The sequence below is a fragment of the Sebastes fasciatus genome, chromosome 21 (genome assembly GCF_043250625.1).
Source record: "Sebastes fasciatus isolate fSebFas1 chromosome 21, fSebFas1.pri, whole genome shotgun sequence".
Lineage (NCBI taxonomy): Eukaryota > Metazoa > Chordata > Actinopteri > Perciformes > Sebastidae > Sebastes > Sebastes fasciatus.
In genome coordinates this window covers 9752925-9780607 of record NC_133815.1, presented here as the reverse complement: position 1 = coordinate 9780607, position 27683 = coordinate 9752925, and the positions used below count along the sequence as shown (strand labels likewise).

Here is a 27683-nt window from a genome sequence, read left to right as displayed (position 1 = left end):
CCATGTTCAAATGGACAAATTAACTGTTAGTAGTCATTTCTGTCCATTATGAGCCTATTATAAGCCATGTTCACTGAAAGACCAATGCTCCCTGTTGTTTACAGTATTTGCAGCCTTTCTGTCAGTCAATTAGCATTGGTCATGACAAATAAATGAATAAACTAAGCTTTTATTTTCAGTTTAAATGTGGAATTCAAAGTCTTTACTTTTAGTTATATACTTCTACGCTGCGGTATTATCACTTTTACCTAACTGAAAGAATTGAATACATTTAAATGACAAGTTGTATTATCGCATAAGTGCATTTCAACATAGTGAAAATGCCACTGTGATGGCTGTTACTGGATATGTGAGTACAGTATTAGACCTCAAGTCATGAATAGCAGCAATTTCCAAGTTGGCATTACATAATGTGCAGAATTATTTCTGGCCATTATTATCTTGTGGCTCAGATTAAACAACGGACGTAATAATGTGATATTTGGACATCTGTTGAGTGGGAGATCATTCATCAGCGTGCAATATGGCAAATAATGTTTAAAGTTTTTTCTAGGTTAGATGAGATATCTACCAAAAGACATTATCTCTGAGACAATGAACATTGTTATTATGTAAATGCTTTTGCACAGCCCACTGCAACATGCACAGATGGAGGCTTGACTAATATCACTGATACACGTGCGTGTGAGAGCACACACACACACACACACACACACACACACACACACACACCACTCTGCCAATTTTATTTTTATACCAGCTCAAATGATGTGAAATTTAGGTTAAAGCTGCAGAGAGAGTGGGACTCTCACTCTAGGTTTCACTAGATTGACCTAAATACCGCAGTCAGTCGGAGACTTGGCCATATATGGATTGTTCTTTTGTAACACTGCAGTAATAGGAATGGAAGCTTATGTTGTATTGCTCTTTGTTTTATCTCCACATCCACTGCCGAGTCGTAACACTGAGAGATATACGGCTCAGCACACCTCATGCATGACAACTCATATGCAGTTATGTCTCTTGTAAAGCTCGGCTTTCGACCCAGTATACATTTAAGGTGGTAACAATATATAGCTAAATTATATCATTTATTTTTCCTTCATGTAGTTCAAGAGAATGTGATTTAAATGTGGTACAAGATGTTGGGCTTGTAATTATTATTTATCTGGAGTTATCAGTGAACTATTAAGTGTGTGAGTGTCAGTGTGGGAGTATCGTTCCACTTTCTCACGACATCTACGGAGCAACGTCCTGATTTTTTGGGGGTCGAAATGTTTGTGGTTTGTTTCTACATACCATAAATTCCAGGTTATCTTAGGGTCAAACCCCCGCAGTGACTCAGCTCTTATAACCCTTTGAACTCTGCAATAGAAATGGTCCGCCAGTGCCTACATGGTATCTTTGCTTATTGTGATGTAATTTCTTGGAGTATCTTCAAATGCTTCATATCCTTAAAATCTGTACAACCTAAGCTACAATAATTGATAAAAGTGTTGAAATTGACATAAATGTTTTTTCATAAAATGTTACTAAATAAACACAAGACATCAACATCCATCCATCAATTATTCGTAACCGCTTATCCCATTCTGGAGTCGATCCCAGCTGACATTGGGCGAAGGCGGGGTACACCCTGGACAGGTCGCCAGACTATCACAGGAGACAGACAACTATTCAAGCTCACATTCACACCTAGGGGCAATTTAGAGTCAACAATTAACCTAACCTGTATGTCTTTGGACTGTGGGAGGAAACCGGTAACACGGGGAGAACATGCAAACTCCACACAGAAGCGCCCCAAGCATCAACATATTGATCCAAAAGATTTATAAATGCACAAACATGAGCACAATATTTCTAAACACTCCATTCGTTATTTGAACCATGCACAATTTTTATTTTTTGAGATATGCTCATTTTTATGAGCAGATCAACTGCAAAGGCGTTTTAATATTTTCGTTACGTTCCGCACGTGACATCACATAATCACGAGCGTACAACGCATATATGACGCGAAAGACAGAAGCCTCAGCTTTCTGCTGCAGAAAAAATGAATGCTATTATGGTTTTTATTTTATATTGATTTAAACAGGATTGTGCAAACAACAAGGTCAGTTTTTATAGGGTTAATATATGGACTAACTAAATGTGTCTGACGCTCTCCTATGTAGGTTTGTTAAATCAGTAAATAAAGCTGTAAATCAGGCCTATAATTTTAGTTATAATCAAAGAAACAAATAAACAAAAGGCTTATTCAAATATGCTTGTAATTTATACGAGCATAAAAACATTACAGATTGTTCATTTATCTCATCAGTTTGGACGAGGGCCACTTCTTTACGTTAATGCACAGTTCTAGATTTTATAAGATCCTTCCATAGCTGTTTTTTTCTTATCACTCACTCTTATCACTTCAGTCAATACAATGAGATCTTACAGTCTGTGTCTGAGTCACTGCAGGCATTGATTTCTGCATTGTGTTTTTTTCTTCCTTTCTTTTTACTCGACTGCTACTGACACATTCTCTTTTTGAGTTGATAAAAGATGTTGCTTGTATTGTCGCCTATGGCAATAACCATTGCCCTGCATACTCTGCAGATAAATGTATTCTTATTGATGAGTTTGCAATGCACTTCATATGATGTGACGATTTCAATTTATGTTTTTGTTGGAAACAGCACAGCCAGGTTCATAGCATTTCACCTCTCTGTGCGGGGCTCGACTCTAGCATTTCAGCAACCAGACATCAGAAAATGAAAAAATGAAATATGGCATTCTTTGTAGTTTGTGTTTTATCTGATATGTTACAGAATTTGAATCTTAAAGGTACAGTTTGTAAGATTTGGCGGCATCTAGTGCTGTGGTTGCAACCAACTGAGTACCCCTCCGCTCACTCCTCCCTTTCCAAGACTGCGGTAATGTGAGCCGCCGAGTGCAAAACCGCGGTAACGCCAGGGGTCATCCTTATTATAATAACACTACTTTAGTGCAATGGAAGTCAGATGACGGCTGGCGGTACCACGGTTTTGCACTCTCATTCTAAGCTAACGAAAACACAACGATTCTTAGTTTCAGATGATTAAACACCAATGAAAACATAGTTGTGAATATTATATTCCATTTCTGCAAATAGATCACCGGAAATGTTACACACTGTTCCTTTAAGTGTTATCAATTAATGTGTCCACCCACAATTCCTGGCATACAAGATACCAGTAGTCCAGCTGTTGTTATGTTCTTCACAGATCCCTCAGAAATGAATCCAGCAAGTCACGGGTTGTTTGTTCATCCCTTCTCTCCCTTTCAAGTTTTGGTTTTCTGGACCAGTTTGTGCTAATTTCCCACCACAGATCCTCCGGCCCTTCAGCGTTGAAGTCTTACGATTGTGACACAAATAGCAGCTCGTCCATCATCTCTACTTTCAGAGACGACCTCCAATCTGTCTCGATTCTGCTTAGAAAGCTGAATCCCTTCTCACATACAGCTGAAGAGACTGGGAGAGCCACCAGAATTTATCTGTTTGCTAACGCCAACAATTGGTTGCCAATTTCTGAAAATCGAGCCCTGCTGTGCCAGTCATACCAGTTCTACCACTCATCCCTTATTTGTGTATATATATATATATATGTGTGTTGTGTATAGTGTTCATATCGATGCTGGTTCCAAATTCAGCTGTGTGTTAGGGGGAGTGGAATCCATGTGAATCCCTAGTGAGAAGAGCAACCAAGTGGGATATACAAACAGGAAACTGGAAGGATGACTTACAGCTTTCCTCTTGTCCAAACTCACAGTATAGAGCAAACACAGTCCCTATGAGACTCTGACTCTCTTTGTCTCCCGCCTCTATCTCTCTGTGCTCCTCCGTCTATTCCTCTCTCATCCTCTCTCTCTCCGTCACGGAGCAGCAAGTAGAGGAAATAGCACAGAGCGAGCACAGCGGAGAGGAGGAGTGTTGTAACTTGATTTACCCTGCCTGTTGAGTACGTGACTACTTGAGCACTTGAACTCATCTGAATGTTAATTAACTAGCGCTGCTAATCACATCCAGAGGAGATTTTTCTCCTCCCGAGGAAACGAGGGCGAGGAAAATGTTTTTGCCAGCACGTAAACACAGTTAACTACTACCTGTAGACTGACTCCGAGGTTCGAAGATACTCATTATAAATGAGCCGTATGTGCAGAGTGGTTGACGTGTCTGTGATGTTGCGACGTCTCCTGTTGAGGCCGTGTAAAGTGTGCCTGTAGCACAGCAAGCGCAGCTTTATCAGCCCACTACTGCCTCTGATAACAACGCTACAGAGACACATGTACTGTATGTGCACACACACACACACTGCATCACTGCTCAAGGCCAACTTATTTTGCATAGTGGAAATATTAGCTTGTAAGGAGGTGTTTATGGGTGAGCGTGGGTGCATTCTTCATCCATCTCGGTGTGTAATTGCTGCTCTTTTTTGTACTAAATGTGTCAGAAAAGCTATACATGTAGTAAAAAAAAGTCAGTTTAAAAAAAAAAAAAAAAACAGAAACATGACAACGTGTTTATATTAATAGTACGTTCCCAAAAAGCCGTGATGAGGCGTCAGTGAAGGCCCTGTGCAGCGCTTTGTCATCCTGGAACGAGTCCAGAGATATTTTAGTCTCAGTGAAGCTCACAAGGAGATCGTATCAGCACACAAAGAGCCCACTAACAGAGAAGGAAGCATAGACTTTGGTTCTGGAGGCTGCAGATGACTCGTAGGATAGCAGCCACAACTCAATCTTACAATGTTGCCAGATTGTGGAAGATTGAGTTACCCTATTGTGCATTTCTTTTCCAATCGGGTTTTATTGCAGGGGTGTGATTTCCCTGCAGAATGGGGAACTCTGCCTCATTTTGGAGGACCGTATACTCCTGTAGAGGCTCATTTCAGAAGTATCTGTGACTCAGCTCTTGTCTAGGACCTAATTTCCTGCAATAGATATAATTTATGCAAAGTTTACAGACTTTCCTCTTCCATTGCACTTTCTTTCCTCTCCCAGTGTGTGCCTCTGGCTGTCCACTTTCACTCATTTGCAGATTTATATCTGTGAACTCATGGTCACACAGTTAGTTTGGACTTAATTTGTCTTTATTGAGTGTCAGTGTGTTGAAGATGGACAAAGAGGTCACATCAATCTAAAAACTGTGAAAGCAGGCTGGCTGACAGCAAAATATTCTGCCCCGAGACATAAAACAGACCCACTAAAAATGTCTTATTCAACATTCGGTTGTGCTTAGCTCCACCCTCTCCTGTTACTGTTATCTGGTTGCAAAATAATCAAGATAGTGACGGTTATACTGCATTACTTTTCATATAAGTATGAACAGTGTATGCGAACAGCCTGGATAGATGCATGTGGTGGGCAGAAAATAAAGAGGATAGCAGGGAGCTGGTGGTAGGAGGAGACAAAGAAACAGAATTAAGAGGAGGTAGGAGGTGATAAAGACAGGAAAAGAGTGATCTGAGGGAGTGAAATGGATGTTGAGGAGAGAGAGTTGGATGAAAGCGGAGGACAATGAGACGTTTGAAAGCGGACAGAAAAGATTTAGAAAAAGAGGAACAGAAAAAATCTTAGGCAAAGAAGTGAAAGAAAGAGACAAAGATGGATGTGGTGAAGATAACGAAGGGTGTAGGGAGGAAGCTCAAGGAAACAAAAACAGAGGAAGAGACAGGAGCTGGGTGAAGTAAATAGAGGAAGAGACAGGGACAGATGGTGAAAAACAAACTAAGAGAAATGGCTCAGTGATGGATGGTTTGATGGGATAGACCACAGCCAGGATCAAAATCTAATTAATTACAAAAATATCCAGGATGTTTTCTTGAGTTTTCGCAGCACAGGAGTTCTCAGAAGCACAAAAATAGCATCCATTCATACCGTAGACAAAAACAAAGACTAAACAGACATGTGAGAACCAATAACAAGATGATCAGAGAGGGAGAAATAAAAAAACGCCGGAGATTGATTGTGGAGGAAGGAAGCCAAGACAAAAATCTGCACGACCTAAAGTAGATCTCTGATGAGAATCTCCTCTCTGTTGTGCTATTGCAGGAGCCTCTCAGTGAAAGGCTTTGGCGTCAGCACATTGAAACTGCAAAGTGATAGCGCTAGACTATCTCCAAATGTCCTGAGCCGTGCAGCAGTAATGCTAGGCTATTAGAGTTAACTGCTGACCTGGAGGAACTAACATCGACAGCCATCTCGCGCTCAGCATCCCTCTAAGCTCTGTGGGAAATTTTAAACCTTCAGTGTAACTGAATGGAGTTTTTTTTTGGGGCTACTGTTTAACTTTAATGATAGATTTAGGGTGTCAAGCTGAATTATCATCACGTGATGAAAATTAAAAAGTTATCATCACCCTTTGATTTCAGATTCAGGGTAAAAAATGGTGTGCGGCAGTGTGGGTGTTCAGTACATGTGTATGTAACGGGTGGACCTCTGCGTTTGTGTTATTATAACAACCAGAAAACACATTTAGATTAGATGCAGAGAATGCATGCGCACACTGAGATAACACCCTTGTTTCCTAATGAAGCAGCTCACTAAGCCGTCACTGGCCGATGCTGAGTCACTTTATTTCAATTCAGAGCGAGCGAGCAGCCGGTCGGCCTCTCCTCTCTGCCCGGTTGCTCGAGCACGCCCGCAGAAAAGTGGGGTTCGCACCTAGACTGGCTAATAATCGCAGACACGCAGCATATCAAGCATAATTGCAACGTCGTTTTGTCATTTATCAAAGGTTTACCAAGCTGACATTTTCTTGGTGCGACGTGTAAGACGAGGCTGATTTTGATGAGACTGTCTGAAAGGTCATGTTCTAAGTGAGACGGGTCCCACGCTGACTTTCACTTTCATTGCAGAGTCACATGCAGCGCTAGACTGACTTTTAAGCAGGTGTAACTTCACATATAATGGTGAAGAAAATTGTCTCTTTGTTATTTTATTGTACTGAGTCAGGGTTTGACTGTGCTTTTTTTCATTTTCTAGAGTGGGGGTGGATGCAGATGAAAATCCTGAGGACTTTTCTTTTGAGGTAAAAACACTTTATTGTCACTATTCAGTGTGCTTTATTTATTGCTGCAGTCTTTCTCCTTTCTGGCACTGACATGTAGAGCTGCAAAGAGTAATCGATCAGTTGTCAACTATTAGAATAGTCGGCAACAAATTCTCTGATTCCAGCTTCTTAAATGTGAATATTTTCTGGTTTCTTTACTCCTCTATGACAGTAAACTGAATATCTTTGAGTTGTGGACAAAACAAGACATTTGAGGACGTCATCTCGGGCTTTGGGAAAAACTAATTAACATTTTTCAGCATTTTATGACATTTTTTAGACCAAACAACTAATCAATTAATCAAGAAAATAATCACAAGATTAATCAACAATGAATTGACATTGACATGAATTTTAATCTGCAGTGCCACAATCTTTTTCTGCAAGTGACTCTTTAAATAATGTCAGTGCCATGCTTCATCAGCCTCCCTCTACAGGAATGCATAAACATTATGATGTGCAGTAAATCTCTGGGCAACAATGTAAAAAGTATTTGTATTTTTTTAATTATAGGTTATAGAACATGATTTGTGTGTACACCAGACAGCAAAGCATCAATCTGTCTTGCTTTCTCCTGATTCCAGTCTTGCAAAAAAAGCCATAATACCCAGGAGAACACTGTTTACTATCATTGTTTGTGGTTTGCTGCCTCCATTTAGCTGCACTTCGTAGCTATTTCTCATCAATCCCATTTAGGATCGTGAGCATTAGTGCTAGCGTATATCGATGTATTACCAACAATAGTTGTTTTTGTGTGCTTTAAAACAAACAGTAGTCCTAATGGTCTACCCTAGAGTTTCATATGATTAAATTTTTCATGAAAAGTCTCTGCCAGTAAACATTAAACTTAAAAAATGTGGAGCTAATTTCCAGAATATGCAGAGAAAAAGGACAGATGCCAGAAGGAAACAGCTCTCCGGGCTTAAAACGATGCCATAATCACTGATAAAAAAAAATCATCTTTATGATGATATCTTTATAGACAGCCAAAAAAACATAATTAAAAAGCAGCGTCATTTGCTTTCCAGATGACTTTAGCAGATAAAAGCCCAACAGCTTTTATTATTCACTCATTCACAATACTTGAAACAAGTGAAACAAAGTGATTCTACAGACAGTATGTATGCAGTATCTTGTGCAGTAAGCTGTGATTTCTGCTTAGTTGCCAACATTACAGCTCTCCCGACTGGAGGGAACCGAGAAAGTGAGAGAGGAGCGATCACATTCAAAGACAATGAAACTTCATTTGGTTAAGAGCTATTTTTAATTACCACTAAAGTGCTGCAGGGCTCTACAGCATCACGTGTTTGACTACTGGTACAGGGAGGTTTTTTTTGCACACACTGTGCATTACAGGGAGCAATATGCAGCATTTCTACACATACTGTACATAGCAAGGATTTACAGTACATCCTGTCTTCCTCTTCCACTGACACATAATGTGCGTCTACCCTTTAATCTTGGTTCTGTTATTTATTTTAACACCGCATCACATCAAAGCGAAGAAAGGTTCAAGAGGAGGAAATGCACTTTTTTTGCTTCCTGCTAAATGACAGTCTGTCGCACATCCTTGCCAGCACTCCTGAGTGTACCTTTTTGTTGTGCAGGCACGTCCACCCACCCACACACTCACCCCTACCACCTTACCTTCACTGCTTCCCAGCAGCTCTCCATCCCCTCCCTTTCATCTTCTTATTTGACCTGACTGTTATCTGCACGCTGTGAGTGGGACGCAGTCTGGCCAGCTCCCTGGCATTATGAGGCCAGAGGGGCAGACAGAATAGGCAGCATGGCGGGTAAGGCTGGATGAGGTGAGGCCGAGCTCCAGGGCTCTTTCTTATGGAAATGGTTAGAGCGAGAGTCCACACAGGGGCATTCGATCTCTAGGGACTTTGCCGTTTTTGAGAACAAGATTTTCCTATATAGTCACAGCACCCGAGGTCCCACTTGTAAAAGCTTAGGTCATTGGATATGGCCCCGCTGACCATCCAGTGGTGCAGGTTTTCAGCCTATCCATCAGGCAGCGTATATAGCCACCCAAGAGGGTCTTTGTGTGTCAATGAGTAACAGTGGTTCTCTCATGGTCTACAGGTTGCTACAGGGAGGCCAGACACAACACGGGGCCTGTGGCACCGTCTGGACTACAAGTATCCTTTCACTGCTTTCTTCTCTGAAGCACTCTCACATCTGCTCGCACTCACAATGCTTAATGCACTAGTCTGTGGAGGAGTATTATACAGTGAGTACAAGGGAAAATAGCAGAGTGCTTCATTTCAGGGAATGTGAAGAAAGACCATTATGTCGGCAGAACAAACAGGAAGTTCATGACCTGCTTCAGGTGGGTGGTCTATGTATATTAAAGGTGCTCTATACGATTTCCAGAGCGTTAATTAATTAGCAGCAAACAACTGTTAGCACTGTTTGCACCGTTAGCTGCGAGTCACTGGCCAATGCTCCCAATCTTATATTTAGCACCTTTAAAGGACCAGTGTGTAGGATTTGGTGGCATCTAGTGGTGTGGTTGCAGATTGCAACCAACTGAGTACCCCTCCGTTCCCTCCTCCCCTTTCAAGACTGCAGTAACGTGACCCGCTGAGTGCAAAACTGTGGTAACGACATTCCCCTCGCTCAGAGGCCTTCCTTACCATAAAAACATTACTTTAGGAGCAACGGAAGTCAGACGGTAACTGGCGGTACCACGGTTTTGCACTCTGCGGCTCACGTTACCGCAGTTTCACAAGCATGCCGGAGAACTACGGTGGCCTTCAGGTAACGTAAAAACGCAAAAGGCTCTCAGTTGAGCCACTGTTTGGTTTGTCCGTTCTAGACTACTGTTCAATCATGACCGATTCCGTGAAGAGGACCCGCACCCTATGTAGATATAAAGGGCTCATTCTAAGCTAACGATTATTGTATTTTGTTTGTTTAATCTGTAAAAAAACATTGCGTTAACAACAAGTTGAGGTTTTACAGGGGGTAAAACCACAACCTGATTTTGTAGCTTTGGATAGAGCCAGGCTGGCTGTTTCCCCTGTTACAGTATCAGTCTGTTTGTAATTTACTTGCTGTTGACTACATGGTGAACAGGATTCCTGTAAGCAGAGAATGTAGTTAAATCATTTGTCAGTAAGAAAACAGTCCTGTCCTGTGCAGTGGAATTTCATGAGTACTTCATTAAGTTTAAGCTAATCTAATTCTACCACGTAATGGCCTCATGACCTGGCCTGGTGCTCGGTCGGAGCACATCATTTTATTTTATGGACTCTTATCTCCACTGCAGAACAATGAGATGCGGGTTTGCTAATGCATTCATTTAGAGTATTCATGTAATGCATGAGTGTTTTAATATTTCATATTGTATTATTTGTTTTGGAGAAGTGCATTTAAAGTGAATAACAGTTAGGGGGGACATACATGATTGGACTGTTGGTAAATCATTAACCGGTGCAGGAGAGCAGGTTTAGCATTGTATTAGGCAAAATGGAGCTCTTTTTACGGAATAAAATCCCTCCTCTGTGACGACAGGACACTCTTGAGTCAACCGGTTTTCCTAATACTTAAACTCTCCTAGTTACTCATCATAGTTGTAACTGTTTACAACAAACTGTCTAATAATGTGAGAAACAAGCAGCATACTTGGACTTGTTGATTCATGTTATGCTGTCATAATAACAGCTAATTCTCTGACATAATAACAGTATGACACCCTTAATTAGGTGGAGCAGGTAATGGCATCTGTATTTATGGTATCTTTGAACTCCCTTGATGTTTTTGCATTTTGTGGTGTTGCAAGATGAATAAAAATGAATTAATTTAATTGTATGTTGATAGCATACACACAATACAATAAAATGACTGTCAAAACATGTTATAAATATATGAAGAGATGAAAAAATAGATCTGTTTTCAACCCAAGTATTTAGTTTTGCAACGTATCCTCAAACAACAATTTGTATGATATCTTACAAAAAGTTATTCCTCATTTTATCGTTTTCCTACAAATGTCCAGCAACAAGTGACGCACGTGTCAATTTCTGCTCCAGTCTTTTCAAAATAAACTTCCGTCTTCACAAGAAACAACTTGGTTATATTTAGGCAACAAAAGTACTTTGTTATATTTAAGCAACAAAACTACTTAGGTTTAGCAACAAAAGTACTTAGTTAGGTTGAGGCAACAAAACTACTTAGTTAGGTTGAGGCAACAAAACTACTTAGTTATGTTTAGGCAACAAAACTACTTAGTTAGGTTGAGTCAACAAAACTACTTAATTATATTTAGGCAACAAAAGTATTTAGGTTTAGCAACAAAAGTACTTAATTATACTTTGGCAACAAAAATACTTAGTTAGGTTTAGGCAAAAACAGTACTTAGTTATGTTTAGGCAACAAAACTACTTAGTTAGGTTGAGGCAACAAAAGTAGTTATGTGGCTTTGAAATAACTCCGGAAGTAGCGTAACTTAAGTACAGAAGTTACAAATAAATCAACGTTGACTTCTGGTTTCTGACAGGGTAGGAGCACCGGTCTCCTGGGTGTTTTTCGATCCACCCCAACCTCCTCCCTACGTTTGTCGCTCTTTTCTACTTCCTGGTTCATGATTATGTGGATTACATATGAGTTGATTTCATGGGATATATTATAGCATTACTTATGCATTACTTTTGGTAGGTATAGCTACAAACTATATGAGAATGAGAACAGCCTGAGTTTGTCGAGAAAAACTTTGGCAGCGATTACAGCCTCAGGTTTTCCTGGTCATGTCTGTATTCACACGGCCCCACTAGATTTAGAGATTTTTTTCACATTGTTCTTTGCATGTCAACTCAAACTTAATCAACAGGGAACATCTGTGAACACTATACGTTTAAGTAATTTGAAGATATTCAAAAGGATGTTTTCATAAATTGTTCTTTCGCTCTATCTTAAATTGTGAAACGCCTCTTCATTGTTCCTTCGTGCTCTCACAAGTCTCCATGTCCCTGCTGCTGAAAAGCCTCATCATAACATGATACTGCTGCCACCACCATCACTCACAGGATGGTGTTAGATGAGAGATAAACTCTGCAGAACATTGAGCTTCACACATTACAACTGAATAAGCTCATCATGGAGAATCATTGCAGAGGTGTTAATATTTGTGCTTTATATGTTTCTTTACTCTGCTTTACTACTTTATTTGTTAAAAGGGTTAGTGGCAAAGTTCCTGATCAAAACCATTTTCGAGTCTGGCTGTTGAACCACAAAATGCAAAAACGGTGATTGTGGCTGAATAAGTTGTGAAATCCCCATAAAGCATAGAACTAGCTATGATTTAAAGTCCTTCCTGATGCCTTTATTCTGCATTTCATAGTTTGTTGTTAGTCTTTCTTCTGAGCTGACATTGACAACATTGATTCAAACGCTACTTTCCTCAGAACCGACTGCTAGTTGTCACAATTACTGGCTAAAAGCAATAAAGAAACTCTCACTCTTTGCAGAAATTAATTAAAGGTTCAATACAGTTTTGAACCGGTGAAGGTGTTTTTCACTCAATATTTGATGGAATTTCAAAACGATGGTAATGCGACATTGAATTAGTGTCGAACAGTTTCTGACAATACACACTGAACAACAGTCTAGACAGGATTGAAAAAGCATATTTCGTAAGATGTGAGAAGCAGATTCTACTTGACATTTGACATTTTTGCTTATTCGCTAAGAGTTAGATGAGAAGTGTACATGAGTGTATAAGGCCACAGCCAACAGCCGGCTACCACAGCTTAGTACAAAGGCTGAAAACAGCTAGGCTGAATCTGTACAAAGGTAACAAAATCCACCTAGCAGCACCTCCAAAGCTCACCAATTAACATCTTATATCTTGTTTGTTTAATTCGTTCAAAAATGGTGTATAATACATTGTTATACATATATATTGTTTTCCTTTGGACAGAGCCAGGCGGGCTCTCCAGTGTCTACTGAGACAGCCAGAGAGTTGATAACTGGGTCTGAAAAGTGAAGCCAATGAGGAAGTGCCTTAAACTTGCATTCTTTCTAATAGCAAGCAGGGGGCGACTCCTCTGGTTGCAAAAATAAGTCTTAATGTATAGAAGTCTATGAGAAAATGAGCCTACTTCTCACTTGATTTGATCAGTAAACATTGTAGACATGAGTTAATGGACTCAATCTCTGGTTTCAAGTCTTCTTCAATACAGCATGATGTTCATTTAGTAAATTATGGTCCCATTTAGAGTCAAATAGGCCATAAAGCAGGGTATGCTTTAGGGCGTGGCTACCTTGTGATTGACAGATCGCTACCACGGCGTTGTCCGGTCTGGGAGTTGTTTGTGTTTACAACTTTTACTCTTTCACAGTGTGTTTTCAGTTCATAAAGTTAATTACAACATTTTGGTCACCTAAAAATGTCTTATTTAGCGTTCAGTTGTACTTATGCTGTGGTGCTTATGTTGTGTTTGTTGTGAACATGCTTTAACAACATCACAGCTGCTAGTTCCATTTCCATTCAGTTGATTTGTGCTGGAAAGAAGTCTTTGCGAGCATGCGGTAGTAGCTTACTTTTCCTATCTCTTTTAACAGGGACCTTAAAATGTCATAAATTAGATCAATTTAATTTTCAGGAATATTTCCCCACAGGATTCTCTAGTTTTTAATTTAAATCGACTTCCGATTTGCAATGAATCGCACAAAAAAACAAGATTGCGATGGTCAAAATTTTGAATTCAAGGTTTCAAAACCGTAGTCGACAAACCAATGGGTGACGTTACGGTGACTACATCCACTTCTATGGCTAACACACACACACACATAATATGACACACTGCAAACATTCGACTTATGACAGCTTCATTGACCCACTCCTTGCTTGCAACACAACATTGCAGTCTGTGTAACCATAGTCACTACATACCCACACCGTTTGGCTTTAGTTTAAAGTCTACATAGTTGTTTTTTTGAATCAGTATATGCATATAAATGTGTGTGTGAGAGAGAGAGAGAGAGGGGATGAGAGAAGCCGTGAGCAGCCAGGATGAAAGGCACAGACCTGGCCAATGTTTCCTATTGATGGAAAAAGAAAATCGTATTATAGAGATGCTTTGATGTGGACCAGGTGAGAGGAGCCTCAGCCCGGATCCCGCTGCCAGGTAATTGAGCTTCAGCTTGGCTTGCTGGTGTCTCAACCATAAAGGCGCACTGCTGCTTCCTTAAACGTTTCCTTGTCAGCCTGGCTTTAAGGCTCATTAGGACAAACATTTTACTCTTAAGCAGGGATTTTGACGGACATCAAAGCCTGTTTGATCTTCCCTGCTGAAGTGGTTTGCAGACTGTGGTTTCAGGGATGGCAACCGCTGTTTTTGTTTTGACTCTGGCGTCCCAGAGGCCACCCGGTGTGGCTGCATTATACGGCTCGGTCGCTGGATGAGTCTGTGGCGTGACTCGGGAGTTAAATCACTCTGTGTTACCTATATTTATGGTATTATATAATATGCCACAGTAGCAAGGCATAAACAATGCTGTACAAGAAAGTAACAGTTAGAGGGGGGTGGCATCGACTGTAAATTTTGTATTGTGTGTGAGAGACAAGTATTCATTATGCAGTATGATCCCTTTCAGAGGGCTCTTGCATTGCATTTTATTGTTGTAGCTGGTCAGAGTGAAGCTAATTTTACTGTATTTACTTTAAACTGTACAGTAGTTGAGTACTCAGTTACTTTCCTCCACTGATGAGAGGTCAGGAAGAGGTGACGTTTGGGACGTGTAGGGAGGGAAGGGTGCTTCCTGCGTTGATGGCTGAGGCAGCAGTTGGGCTTCTACCCCCACACAGCTACTCAGCACCTTTCCCCACTCACACACACACACAACCTGACACCATTGTGGAGCAGAAAGCAGCTCTAGCAGTTATAATTACCATCGCTGTCTAGTGTTATTCCAGCGTGGTACAGGAGGACGCCGTGCCGACAAGGAGACAAGTCACTCCTGCAGGTCCTCAGGAAGTCATTATTCCCCCCTTTTCTGCCTCTTCATCCTTCATCCCCTGTCCTCGTTTGTCTCTCTGTCCCTCATTTGAGACATTTATAAATAAATCCTGTTAGCTGGCAGAATAGGGCCCATAATTCCCACCTCTTGCATATTGCTGATAACAGCACCAGAATATAAAAATTGGTGCCAAATAACATATTAGATAATTTTCCTCTGCTCTTTGTTTTTTTGTGCTTATGCCAGGGGGGATTGTGTACTTTCTTGTTGCCTCTAAGTACCACATTATTCATCATAGGCTCTGAGGTACAAAGGTTGTTTTTGTACAGAAATTACAGCATTGGTGAAATATTGTTTTGTCTTTTTTTCCGAGGCGCAAGGAGAGCAAAGTGTGAACACCTGCAGAAGGGCAATTATTATCAGAACTATTTGTTACAGCTTAAAGCTAGTGTGTGCTGTCATTTTTAAGGGTCTGTAATGGAGAGGATACAGACTCAGGTGTATCACAAGATGTCACCAAGCTACTGTTTGCAGAAATCTGGCCTGAAAAGAGGTGTTAGAGGGAGTATAATGTCATGTTATTATCAAGTGACTACCTGCCTTTCGCATCCCACAACACCTCCATAGGACTTTACCATTACATCTAAAAACAGCACTTTCTACTTCTGCTCTCAACACTGATCAGAAATATGCTTGTCTGCACTACCTTAAAGGGATAGTTTACATTGCTTTACTTCTGTGCGGTAATTGTATCGCAATGTTGAAAGCATTTGAATTATACATTTGTATTGCATGAATTTATTTACATGTCAATAATGAAAGTTTTACTAGAGCAAGCCTCAGTACTTCATACAACCCCACTTCAAAACACCTGAACTATCCCTTTAAATACACCAGTTCTCGCCTCAGGTTTCGATCAAGTGCAAGACGCATTTTGCATTGATGCCTTCTTTCTATGAGTAAATTATTTTTTATCTTTATCGAGCTCCTTACGTTTCTGCTCTTGTAAACCCTCCTGGAAAGTCTTTCTTTGTTGCATATTTTGTTGTGGGCTTTTCTTTCTTAAGACAACTACCCAGCAGAAAAGAATGACTCACTTTAACCGATGCTTTCTAACATAGTCACTGTCCTGATTCGCCCTCCCACATATGTTGCTAAACAATAAACATCTCCCCCAAACTTCTTTGGTCCCACCCATGATTAACATACTTAGCTAATATAATACAACTAAGATGTCACACCTTAATGTCATGAACCTTTATGAACTCTCTAAAATACATCAGTAAAACACTTTAACATCTTCTTTTCACATGTCACTAAATGTGCCCCCTGTGAGATGTGCTTTGAAACTGCTAGAATTATCACTTGGTGGCCTGAGGCCAGATTTGGAAACACACAAACCATTTCCTCTCCTGTTTACTGTCAGTGGCACTTTAACACCTTTGCCTCCATGCCCTTAACAAGGTCACAGATATCTAAAGCCGGTGTTGACACATTGTGGCCCTCCCCTCTCCGACTCACTGCCACATTGGTGTGGGCTATTTGGCAGACTCTTCAGCAGCCCCCGTGTCCAGGAGGTAAGTGTGTCACTACATACAGTACTGTAAATATCTTCAGAGTATAGAAAGAAATTAAAGTTACTACTTGCCATTCAGGACGAAGAGCAGCTGTGTGAGATTGAAACGGATGACTTCACCTTCGATTTGGAGGAAACGGAGAACCAGCTCGGATCTATAGGAGGCCACTCCGGATCCGTGCACCAGGAAGACCTGCTGGAGGGAGACCTGGGACTTGGCACTGCTCCCGCTCTCGCCAGGGAGGCCTGAAGCTTCAGGAGTCACCTCCAACCCCAGCTTATCAGCCCATGCTGCCCTGAGGCTACGGCCCTGCCTCCCACAGTGAACGGGGTCACTGGCCAGGGCATCTGAAAGGAGCCGACCGGGAGTCAGCGCTACAATGGCTCCCAAAAGGTCACGCACTCCCCTTGTGCTGACTTGCATGCAAAGACACACTCGCAGAGGGAGGAATTGCAAAAGGCCATTGCTCTTTCTGTTGCTCTGATTTTTCTCAGCTTGTTTTGCTCCAGTTTCAAGGAATTTAATAGCTGGAAAAGAAGATTAATCCTCTCTAATTTATGTTTAACACAACCGACAGGAAGCACAAATTGACCTGTGCGTGCTCAGTTTACTTTTCACACAGCAAGCAAGATTATAATTCAACAGCTCTGGTGAAAATACAACATGTTAAGTCAAACATTAATTGCCAGTGCAGCAGCTTCATGTCACTCAGTTACATAAGGTCTTGGTTTCAAGCTTTAGGCAGAACTGCTCGTGGGTATCTGCTGTGATTGAAAGCTACGGTATTTCCCGTAATCAGCTGAAATGGTATTTTTGTGCCAACTTTGCTCTGCTGTTCCCCGACTCCTTATTAAAATTTTATTGCACTGTTTTCTGCTACAATCCTTTTAACTGATTCAAAATTTATTCCACTGAATTTATTACCCCCTTAACCCCCCACCCATCTCCCTCCACGACTTGCTTATCATTCTGCGGCGGGCCTAGAATACTTCCAAATGCTAAAGTATATTAACAGCATTTGGCAAAGACACTATTAGCATGTGAGGTTTCCTCTGACTTCTTTATAGATTGCACTTTGCTTGCCTTCCGAGTGCATCATTATAAATCTCCGGGCCCCGTTCCCCTTGTGTGAAGCAGGGTGCTGTGAGCTGCACACATCCAATCTGTGATGGTTAGGCTTTGTGAATATGCAGACTGTTTTCTCTCATATTAATAAAGCCATTGTCCTTGAAGTGAGGGCTTTCCATTTTATGTAGTGGATGCATGGGTGCATCAATGGAACGCTCCTCTGTTTCAGTCCTCAGCGGCTGCAAAGAAATACAATGCATTCTCCTTTGTTTGCGCTGATGTTTGAATTCAGTTTGGTAGCAACATAGCATCATGAGTCCTCAGATAGAGAGGCTCAATCTTTAGTTCCATCCTTAAAGGAACAGTTCCCCCACAAAAAAATGTACTTAAACATATTTTTTTTTTGTCTAATTACATGTACAATTGTACTAGTTTCGGCGTGATTTGCTGAGATTTGGAGCTATCACCTGTACAATAGGTCATCCCAACATCATGCATTTGGTCGGTGATGCTCAAATTATCAAAACATTCAACTTTAACATTTGAAAATTCAATGGCAATAGAGTGCTGCAGGGATGATGTATTTTTGTAGGCCAACCAGGAAGTTAGCATCAACAAAAAGCCAATGGGACTTTTTTTCATTTGGTTTTGGATTATTGCAGAAAATGAGCTCTTTGGCAAACAAACATTTTACACATTTTTGTCCAGCAAGATAATCTCCACAAATAAACACCATTTGTATGATGGGAGGGAACCAGAAGTGCTAAAATGATAACTGGGTTTTAGGACTCATTCCTGCAGCACTCTATGTCTCTTTCCACATATGACAGTTCTGGTGAACAAAAAGCCGTATTTTCAATGTTTTCATTGAGCACTACTCATTGAAGTACGCCCACGAGCTACAGCATCTGTGTCAGTGCAGGAGGAAGAGCAACTTTTCTGTGTGACCTTGGTGAGGAAGGAAAGACGCTGCTTGTTTAGCTTTTCAAGTGTAATTTTTTGGGCTTCTTGAGCATAATGATCCAAATGTTACTGAGCTGTTTTACTGGAGTGAGATCACATCTCTTAACCTCAGCAAATCACATCAGAATCTGGATGGAGTTAAGTGGAAATTCCGCGTTGTTGTGGTTTTCATGAAGTGCCCCTTTAACTCTGTATTCAAGTCATTTAATATTAGTGTATTTCCCTTTTTGAGCCATTTCTCTGAGATCTTTAAGGTTGTGTTGTCACAAAGTTGGAATCTACAGTGACTATAATAATTACTTCTACCAACTAATGAATACAGTATTTCTGACTATTATGAATAACATTTTTATGACACATACTTAAAGGCACCCTGTGGAGTTTTTGACTACTAATAACATTATAAAGTATTGTTTTTAGGCTTGTGTCCCCGTTTGTTCTCGTGCCCAAGGATGCACATGTATTTGGATGACGGGAAACACATTTCTGCTAATGGCTTCACACTATTCCACTGATAAACCAGCCTGTCTCCTAAAAATTACATTCCCATACAACTAAACTGCATTGAGAGACGAACAGAGAAAGTGACGTAATATATCGAGCGACTGTATTGTAAGTAATGTTGCTGCGTTTTTGATATTTTCAATTTATAACCACGTGTTTAAAACAGCGACCATAATCCGGGAGTAAATACATTTCCCTCAAAACATAATTGAGAATACAGTTTAGCTGTATGGCAACGGCATTTTGTGGGAGACAGGGTTGGCTCTACATGCGGCGGTAAACCACCAAGAAACACATTAATGCTCCGGCAAAGGCAGAGAAGAAGAAGACTGCCAGAAAGTAAACATTAATGTAAACAATGTAAGTTTCATACTTTTGAGAAAAAAATGCTTTGCAATTGTTTTATAAGGAGGCAAATGCATTCAACACGTTAACTTAGACATCAAGGATACACACTAGGGATGCAAAACCAAACCGTTTCAATCCTTATTTTGGAGTTCAAACACATTGAAAATGGTTATGTTTTTCTTTTCCCTAATGTGCTTTATAAACCGAACCAAAAACCGCCAATACAAACCAAACCGTGGGCTTGTTGAACCGCTGCACCACTAATAAACACAATGTGTTTTGGTGAGAAACGCTGAATGTAAACAGAAACTTTGTTTACAAGAAATCTCCACGGGGAACCTTTAAGTTATGTTGCAAATAGCAACAAATGTGTGACATTGTTCCAGCACAATGGTTCTCAAATGGTGCATAATGCATCTCATCTCATAAATATAAAGAACAAAATTATTACAAAAACCTGTATGTAATTAAAAAAATACACATTAATAGCATATAGTTGTTTTGTTATTACAGTATTGATTAAATCCAGTGGCTCATTGTGTTGGATTTTATTTTAATTTTGAATCTTGCCTCATGCACCAGACTTTGAGAACCACTGGTCTCAGTGTATGTTTTGGATTTTTTTACATGTGCTGTACAGCAGTGCGGGTTGTTCAACACAGATGCGTAAACTGTCTTGTTAACTGTGAACTTTACTCAATGCAATATTCCCAGATCATGTGTTTTTATAAGAGCAAGCAATTGTAAACATTTGAAAATGGTAGAACAGACTGCTTACACCGACACTGAGAGAGACTCTCCAGCTCCAGAGCCATGACATTGTCCACAGTGCATGATATCATCCTACGAGGATTTGGTGACAAAGATCAAAACATCCTCTTGGGTTTTTTTATCTAGAAAAAGCACTACTGCTGTTCAGATGTCACCTAGTCATCACACCTCTACCTATGGCACATCAACAAACCAATTTATTGATTGTCTCTGACTTCAACCAGATCTTACAAATGAACATTATGAGCTTTTTTTTTTTTTATCAGTTGTTTGTTTTTTTCTGTCATCAACTATTTTCACTTTTACAGACAGTATGGAGACTGAAAAACAGATTTTTTGTAAGAATTTGAACATTCAAAAATAACCCCAAAATATCCACTTTGAAGTGTCATCATAACAAGATACATGAATTATACAGTTGTTGTTTTTTTCATTGTTGCAGCTTCACTAATTGTGTCGTCGTTCATAGGCCTCTGCATTGTCAAACACATCCAATATTCCAGTATAAAAGAAGTGGTCCCTTCAAATGCACCACTGCAATTCAACCGAGAGAAACGTGATACATTCCAAATGTGGCCAGCGGAGCTCCTCCAACACTGATTTAAAGTAAAGCTTTAATTCCACAATAAGAGGAAACGGCACTCGATGCAAAAATGAACATTAAATTAAAAGGTCTTTGGTGACAAGTAAGTTTTTTTTCACAGTTTGGAGTGTGTCAGTAGCGATTTGCTCAAGTCCTTGGCCTCCCCGGCTGTTCTGACTCTCTCGTACCCCAGAACAGACATGGCGTGGTGACAGTAGTCCTCCACTTGTTTGATCTGTTGAATGCTGAGCACTGTTCTCCATGCACTAGCAGCTTGTGTGGCATTCCTGGACGAGACTATGAATGGCTTAGAGGAGGAGCTGGAGCCGCTGGTCATGTTCAGCGCAAACGACTCAATGTCGTGGTTGCTGGTGAGGTTGGTGAAGCGGTAGATGTTCCGCAAGGTCTTGACCGGGTTCTCGACCAGGTCCTCGTACCGCACGGCCATGTACTTCCCCTTCAGCCAGCTGGGCGGGTTTAAGGCAGTCCTCAACGTCCTGGAGGTGCGGTCGCAGATCACCTCCATGGCTCCTATGGAGTGGTAGTCCGCGCCGTCCTTCTTGTTGGCCTTGTGGCCAGGATCCACAAAAGGTATCCGGCGAAGTTTCGGATCCCTGCTGCGGACCACCTGTAAATTCTCCCTTATCAAACCGTGCCTGGACTTGATCCTGGAGTTTGCCACCGCCCGTGGGTCTCTGACCAGGTGTATCACCTTCAAATCCAAAGACGGATCCTCCATGAGCGGGGCCAGCACGTTAACGTCCAAAATGCGTACCCCTTTAATGACTATGGTGCTATATTTGAGGCACTCCTCCTCCAACAGTCTAAGGCTTTGAGGGGGGCACTTTTTACACACCTTATCATCCACCATCCCCACCACCTCCTTCCTGTAGGCTGAGCAGAGGGGGTAGGAGCACACCACTTTGTTGAGGGTGGCCCCAAATAGTCCCAGGGAGGTGAAATTCTTGCCCCCGGGGCTGTTGTAAAGTTGGAAAACGGACAGGTCGCAGCGGTACAAGGAGCTAAGCATGTCCCTGGCTGCCCCTTGCAAAGACACCGCATCGCCCGGGTACAGTTTCTGCCAGATGTGCCACATCGGCTCGTACAAGAAGAACACTTCAGGGTTTTGGTTAAAGAGCTCCCCGAAAAAGGAGGAGCCCGACCTCCAGGTGGTCAGAACATACACAAGCTGTCTCTTTTTGGCCAGAGAGGGCCTGTAGAGGAAGCGAATGTCAGACCTGCTCTGATAAGTGGTGCTCCTCATCTGGTGGTTGCACTGCTGAGGCTCCTTAGTCCATTTGTAATTGGCCAAGTTGAGCATAGTGAGGACCAGCAGTAAGAAGTAGGCCATGAATAACACAATCCTCTTCCTGCGGAGGACTTTCATCACGATCCCAGGCTGAGCTATTATCTTGGTATGATTCCTGTAGGTTTTAAGCTTCCTCCCAAAGCCAGCATCCTTCTCCCAAGGCGCTGTCAACTTCAGTGGCTGATGGTATTGTTTGCCTCTCATCTGTGCCCTCTGGAGAGTGGCTCTCACCACTGGACAACGCTCCTTACATCGACTGCTCTGCAGGATGTATACAAGCTATACTGGGACTTGATGCCCAGCTGAATAGCAGCTTATTAGGTAATATACTCACCAGCAGATTCCAAATCCACAACGCGATATCCTCGTTTTCACTGCAGTGCGCAATCATAGGGATGGATGAGAGGTTGTGCGCTTAAGTTGCAGTGATTCCGTGGGTGGTTGAAAACAAAAAGGAAGGATCCTTCTTCATCACTGGAACAGACGCCCTGTTTGTCCATGTTTCAGCCAGAGGCATCCCTGCGCACTTCTCATCTGATGCATCCTTGTGAATGCAGCCTGGTAAGATTCAGGCTGCAGACAATAACGCGCGTCACGACTTCGCGCACATCATTGCGCATCTGGGCAATAACAGAGCCAGCAGCCAGTATCCACAGTGATAACAACGTTTTTTGGTGAAAGAAAGCGTCCTTCCCTCCTCCTCCTCCGTTCTTCCTGCTCCTCTCTGCTCGTCCAACTAATACAAACTGGACCGATTCAATCAGAATACAAGGAGGGAAAGACCCGCCCACAGAGGGATCCTATTGGCTGCGTCGTGCGTCAGCGAGCTGCGCCATTGGACCTCCTGAGCGTCTGTCTCGTTTTCAGTGCTCGTTTCTGGCTCCCACAGATCGCAGCAATGGTATAGACTGTGTGTGGGGGGAAATGATGCTGTTGTCATGTTTCTAGAGAGGCCTACCTCACTCACTCTCTGCATCCTTGTAACCATGCTCCACCCTTCCTTGTAAGACATGCAGCAGCTGCACATTATATACAAAGTGCAAGTGCTGTGCAGGATTTTGAAGATTGCTTTGCTAAAAAAAAACTCACCCATCCCCATTGTCTTTTTTTTATTTTTTTATATATATATCTTTTTAAGTTGTTATTCTATTAAGAGTCCTGTCTTTACATTCCTATTATGTATGTTTCTCTTTATAGTGCATGAGGTGCAGAGAAGAATCAATATTTTAAATTAAATGTATTTTTTTTCCCCCCCACTACAGCCTCAAGAGGGTAGCCCTGATCCATAAGAAAAAACAGCTCCCTACGCTTAAAGGAAAAATCCTATTATTAATTAAAAGTATACCACGAACACATCGCAGCAAATATGTTCCTCTTAGAGTACCACAGGGATATCGTTTAAGATGAAAGATAAAAAGAAATAATTGAAAATAATGTACAATAGTACAATTTTTTTTTGTCATATGTTGTATTTTCATTATGTTGTTACTCTGTACACACAACATCTATTGGACGTCTGTCCGTCCTGGCAGAGGGACCCCTCCTCTGTTGCTTTTCCTGAGGTTTCTTCCATTTGTTTTTCCCTGTTAAAGGTTTTTTTTTTATTAAGTTTTTCCTTATCCGATGAGAGGGTCGTACTGTAAAGGACAGAGGGTGTCGTATCCTGTACAGATTGTGAAGCCCCATGAAACAAATTTGTGGTTTGTGATATTGGGCCATACAAATAAAATTTACTTTAGTTGACTAGGTTTAAAGGAATATTTCTATCTTTTTGCAGTCAAGCGACAGTGAGTGACACTTCCTCTCAAGTGGAGTCAGCTGAGCTGTGACATCTGACAGCTGTTCCCCAGGAACTGACACGTCCTGGGAAGCTGTAAGGCCGTGTGTGTGTTTGAACAGAGGAAACCACATGCTCTGCAGATTGAAAATCATCTTTCCTAAGAGGCTTGCCAGTTTGGGATTACAGCCCTGCTGCACAACTGAATGGCACAAAAGATGTGAGTGAAAGGGGGCCGGGGTCGGGCCCTTTGACCCCTGATGAGAAATCTATCGGCCGGTATGTAATATCCAGAATGGGATTCAGTGATTTTATGGTAATGTTTGGTGATTATACTGTGACTTTAGTGTACTTATTTTATACATCTTGTAATCTTATTTTACTTTTTAGCTATAATACGTCTGTTTGCGTATGGTCATTTAAAACAATATAGCCTTGTTTCTCTAAGAAGACATCTGCTACGGATCAAGTAAAGCTGTGTGTGCTTCCTGAAAAGAGCTTAGATATTGGTTGGATTATTGGACTATGCTGTGAATAATTACTCTTTCATGCTCTGTTAAGTGTGCAGTGATCCTTCTACCCCGAATGTATTTTGTAGTACTCATCCAGCACATAGAAGGAAACCTTTGTGCAGACTGCCCTCTGCTGGAGCATTATGTTTCCAATCAGATTCAGATTTTCTCTCTTTGCCCTAAAGATGACTGACAAAACAACACATTCTTTTACATTAGCAAAGCATTTATACATAATTTATGATCAATTGTGTCAACATTTAGGCCTGTTGAACAACTGATAGAAATGTTAAGTGGGCAGTGGGAAGTAATCAAGATAAATCACTTATGGGGAGAATATTGAATAGCAGTTTCTGGCTTTACTTGAGCTTATAAAAAAAGTCACAAATGTCATTTTGATAGTCCTGTATTTTCATATTTATTCAGAAAAACTGTTAATCATTCAGACTTTATATCTGGCACACTTTAGAAAGAGCAGGTTTTGTGTCTATCTCCCTGTCGTCCTTCATTTGAGATTACTTATTCCTGTATCTAGCACCAAATAACAGTCTGTACGACCCTCCTACACGGTACATAATGTTCTTTATTTCCTCTCTAATTTAGTTCTGTCTGATTAACAAAGGGCCGTTCTGGGGATGCCGTATTGTTGGATAATAAAATGCAGCTACAGGAGTGGATGGGGAGAAGCTTGTTTTAAAATGCTCATTTAATTTAACAGGTCCTCCATGAATTTGAATTACTAGGGGCCACGTCTGACTGCACTATATTTTTTAGCTTTTTCTCTGAGCTCTTAGACGAGATTTATAATATTCTGTGTGGGATTTTTCAGGTGGATGAGAACTCATGAATAGTAAGAGGACACCTCATTACCACGAAGAGCAACAGAGTGAGTAAATAATTAAAATACTATAGCACAGAATATTAGTAGTATGTATTCTAATACATTGCACATCTTTCTCTCTTTCAGTACATGCATGTAATCCCACTGTATAGTAGAATATATGTATTCAAACTCTGTTATTGGAAAGCCTATATTGTCATTACATTTTTGATAACATGTTGTTTTAAGACAGATTTATAAGGAAATTTGTATTTTTCTTCCCACATTGAATTGCACGTTGCCTGAGCAGCTGTTTGATTCAAACAATTCCTCATTATGCCCTTTTCAGAGCTGCCATTTTGTCATTGCCGGTAAACACGTGTAATTAATACCTGGGCTGCATCCCAAGTCTCTTAAATTGCATCCACATTTCCTCACTTTCGTTTCCAAGCATCCCTCCCACCAGGGATGTATGGAGAGACACAAGGAAACGACAAAAGTGAGGGGAAAACATGGATGCAATTTACGAGACTTGGGATGCAGCCCTGGTGTTGTGCATGCTGGCTCACTGGAATGTCAATGACACTAAATACAATGAGACTATTATTAATTCTATCAATTACACCTGTGTTTACCCTGCTATGACATGTCTGAACGGCTACTGAAAACATTTTATTTCCTTAATTTTGACGATATTGCTTCATTGCCTCCCAGTGTGTAACGTACAGTATGGTTTGACTCCCAGCGTTGTATTAAAAAAAAAATGTTTTAATCTATTACACAATTTTATTCCCATTTTATAAAAAGATCTCTGACATTTTGTTTCTCAATAATCTTTTTTTTACTGGGAATATGTTTTATCTCAAATGTAAAATATTGTGAACTGTGCCGTTACCATTTGCAAATTGCCTTACTTTCTTTCTTTATTATCAGTTTCTCTATTTTTCTGTCATTATTTAGGCTACATCAAGGTATCGAGGTATACCGTGGTATGAGAGTTGACGGTTATCATACCGTGTACATTTGCTGATCATACTGAAAAGGGTTAAAGATACAGAAAGGAGCAGTCTGGCTGTGCTGACACACACCTACAGTATGCTAATTGTTAATAATCATGGGACATTATTTTAAAAGCTCACAGCTGATGTTATTTTTAATTTAGTAATTAATTGCATGCTATAGTGCTGCTAACATAAACTAACTAACATGCTTTAGTTACATAACATATTCTAGTTGGATGCTATTTTTTGTATCAGGTTATTGGTCATTGTAACTGGTGGTAATAATAATAATAATAATAATAGTCTAATACTGTAATACTGGGAAACCATGATATTTTCTGAGATGGTTATCGTACCATGAAAATCTTTACCATTACATTACATTACAACCCTATAGGCTACATAGATGTTTACTGGTGTGTGATTACAGACTGATATGCACGAATATGATGATGAAAGCCAGGAGGACAGCCAGTCTGTATATATAAAGAGCCAGATACCTGTCTTCCTCTCTTTCCATTATCCATATGCAGTAAATTTCAACTGTGCATGTCCAAACACATCAATTTTAAGGACATGTTCACATTACTGCAGGAACAGAGGCACACACTAATCTTGCACACAGAACAAAGGTGTGATGCTGCTGCTGCATGTACCTTGAGCCACATGTAGGCATATATATTTCACTAATGCTTAAGAGTTTATGCTATAAAATATACAATATACATCATCCAAATGCCTAATAAATAATCTGCATGTTTAACTTGCAAGTATCTGTAAAAATGTTGGCAGTAAACAGGCTATGAATAATGCTGGACCAGACACAATATATACACTGTTAAGAATTCCCCAGTAAAATAACAGTAAAGAACTGGCAGCAGGGTTGCCTTGATGTCACTGTAAAATTAACATTATTATACTGTCGCTGAAATTTACAGCTTTGTACTGTTAATGAAAAATACAGTTTGATTTTTTTTTTTTTTATTAATTTCACAGTATTTTACAGTTAATTTACTGTTTAAATATACATTATATAGCTTTTTTCACCTTTCTTTTACATTATCTTACTGAATTGTTTTAATGCACTATTTAGGTTTTTACATACATTTTAATAAACATTATTTTTTGCCTAAATGAATAGACTTAGCAGGTTACAGACATAGGAATAGTCACACTAAATACAATTAAAGGCACTTGTTAGGAAAAAGGCTATAATAGACTTGTTGACACTTTTCCCAAAAATGTCTGTCTATAGCTGGCTACAAGCACAGAATGCAAACCAGAACAACATGTGAGTGAAGAACACTAAAGCTGATTCACTGATTTTACAATCATGTACAATGTACAAGCCTCACATGTGCAGATCAGGTCCCAGAATTAAAAAAAATACTGCATGAAACTGTT

General features: G+C 40.5%; 2 protein-coding genes across 5 annotated transcripts in view; one reads left to right on the top strand and one right to left on the bottom strand.

Annotated features, from left to right (window-relative positions):
* LOC141759268 (sodium/hydrogen exchanger 9-like) overlaps positions 1 to 20043 on the top strand; it is a 76672-nt gene extending 56629 nt beyond the window's left edge. For all 4 annotated transcript variants that reach the window (XR_012592082.1, XM_074621171.1, XM_074621167.1 and 1 more), the window contains 4 exons: positions 7009 to 7054; positions 9167 to 9222; positions 16518 to 16623; positions 16702 to 20043. Coding sequence is in view for 3 of the 4 variants with exons in the window: in XM_074621171.1 (XP_074477272.1) it covers positions 7009 to 7054; positions 9167 to 9222; positions 16518 to 16623; positions 16702 to 16872 (379 nt within the window). In the remaining variant the exon portion in view is untranslated. The remainder of the gene's footprint in view (positions 1 to 7008; positions 7055 to 9166; positions 9223 to 16517; positions 16624 to 16701) is intronic.
* A 409-nt stretch (positions 20044 to 20452) lies between these two features.
* Positions 20453 to 22892, bottom strand: chst2b (carbohydrate (N-acetylglucosamine-6-O) sulfotransferase 2b). The gene has a single exon (XM_074621172.1). It carries the CDS (start codon positions 22371 to 22373, stop codon positions 20976 to 20978), a length of 1398 nt encoding a protein of 465 aa, XP_074477273.1. The 5' UTR covers positions 22374 to 22892; the 3' UTR covers positions 20453 to 20975.
* Positions 22893 to 27683: the final 4791 nt, after the last annotated feature.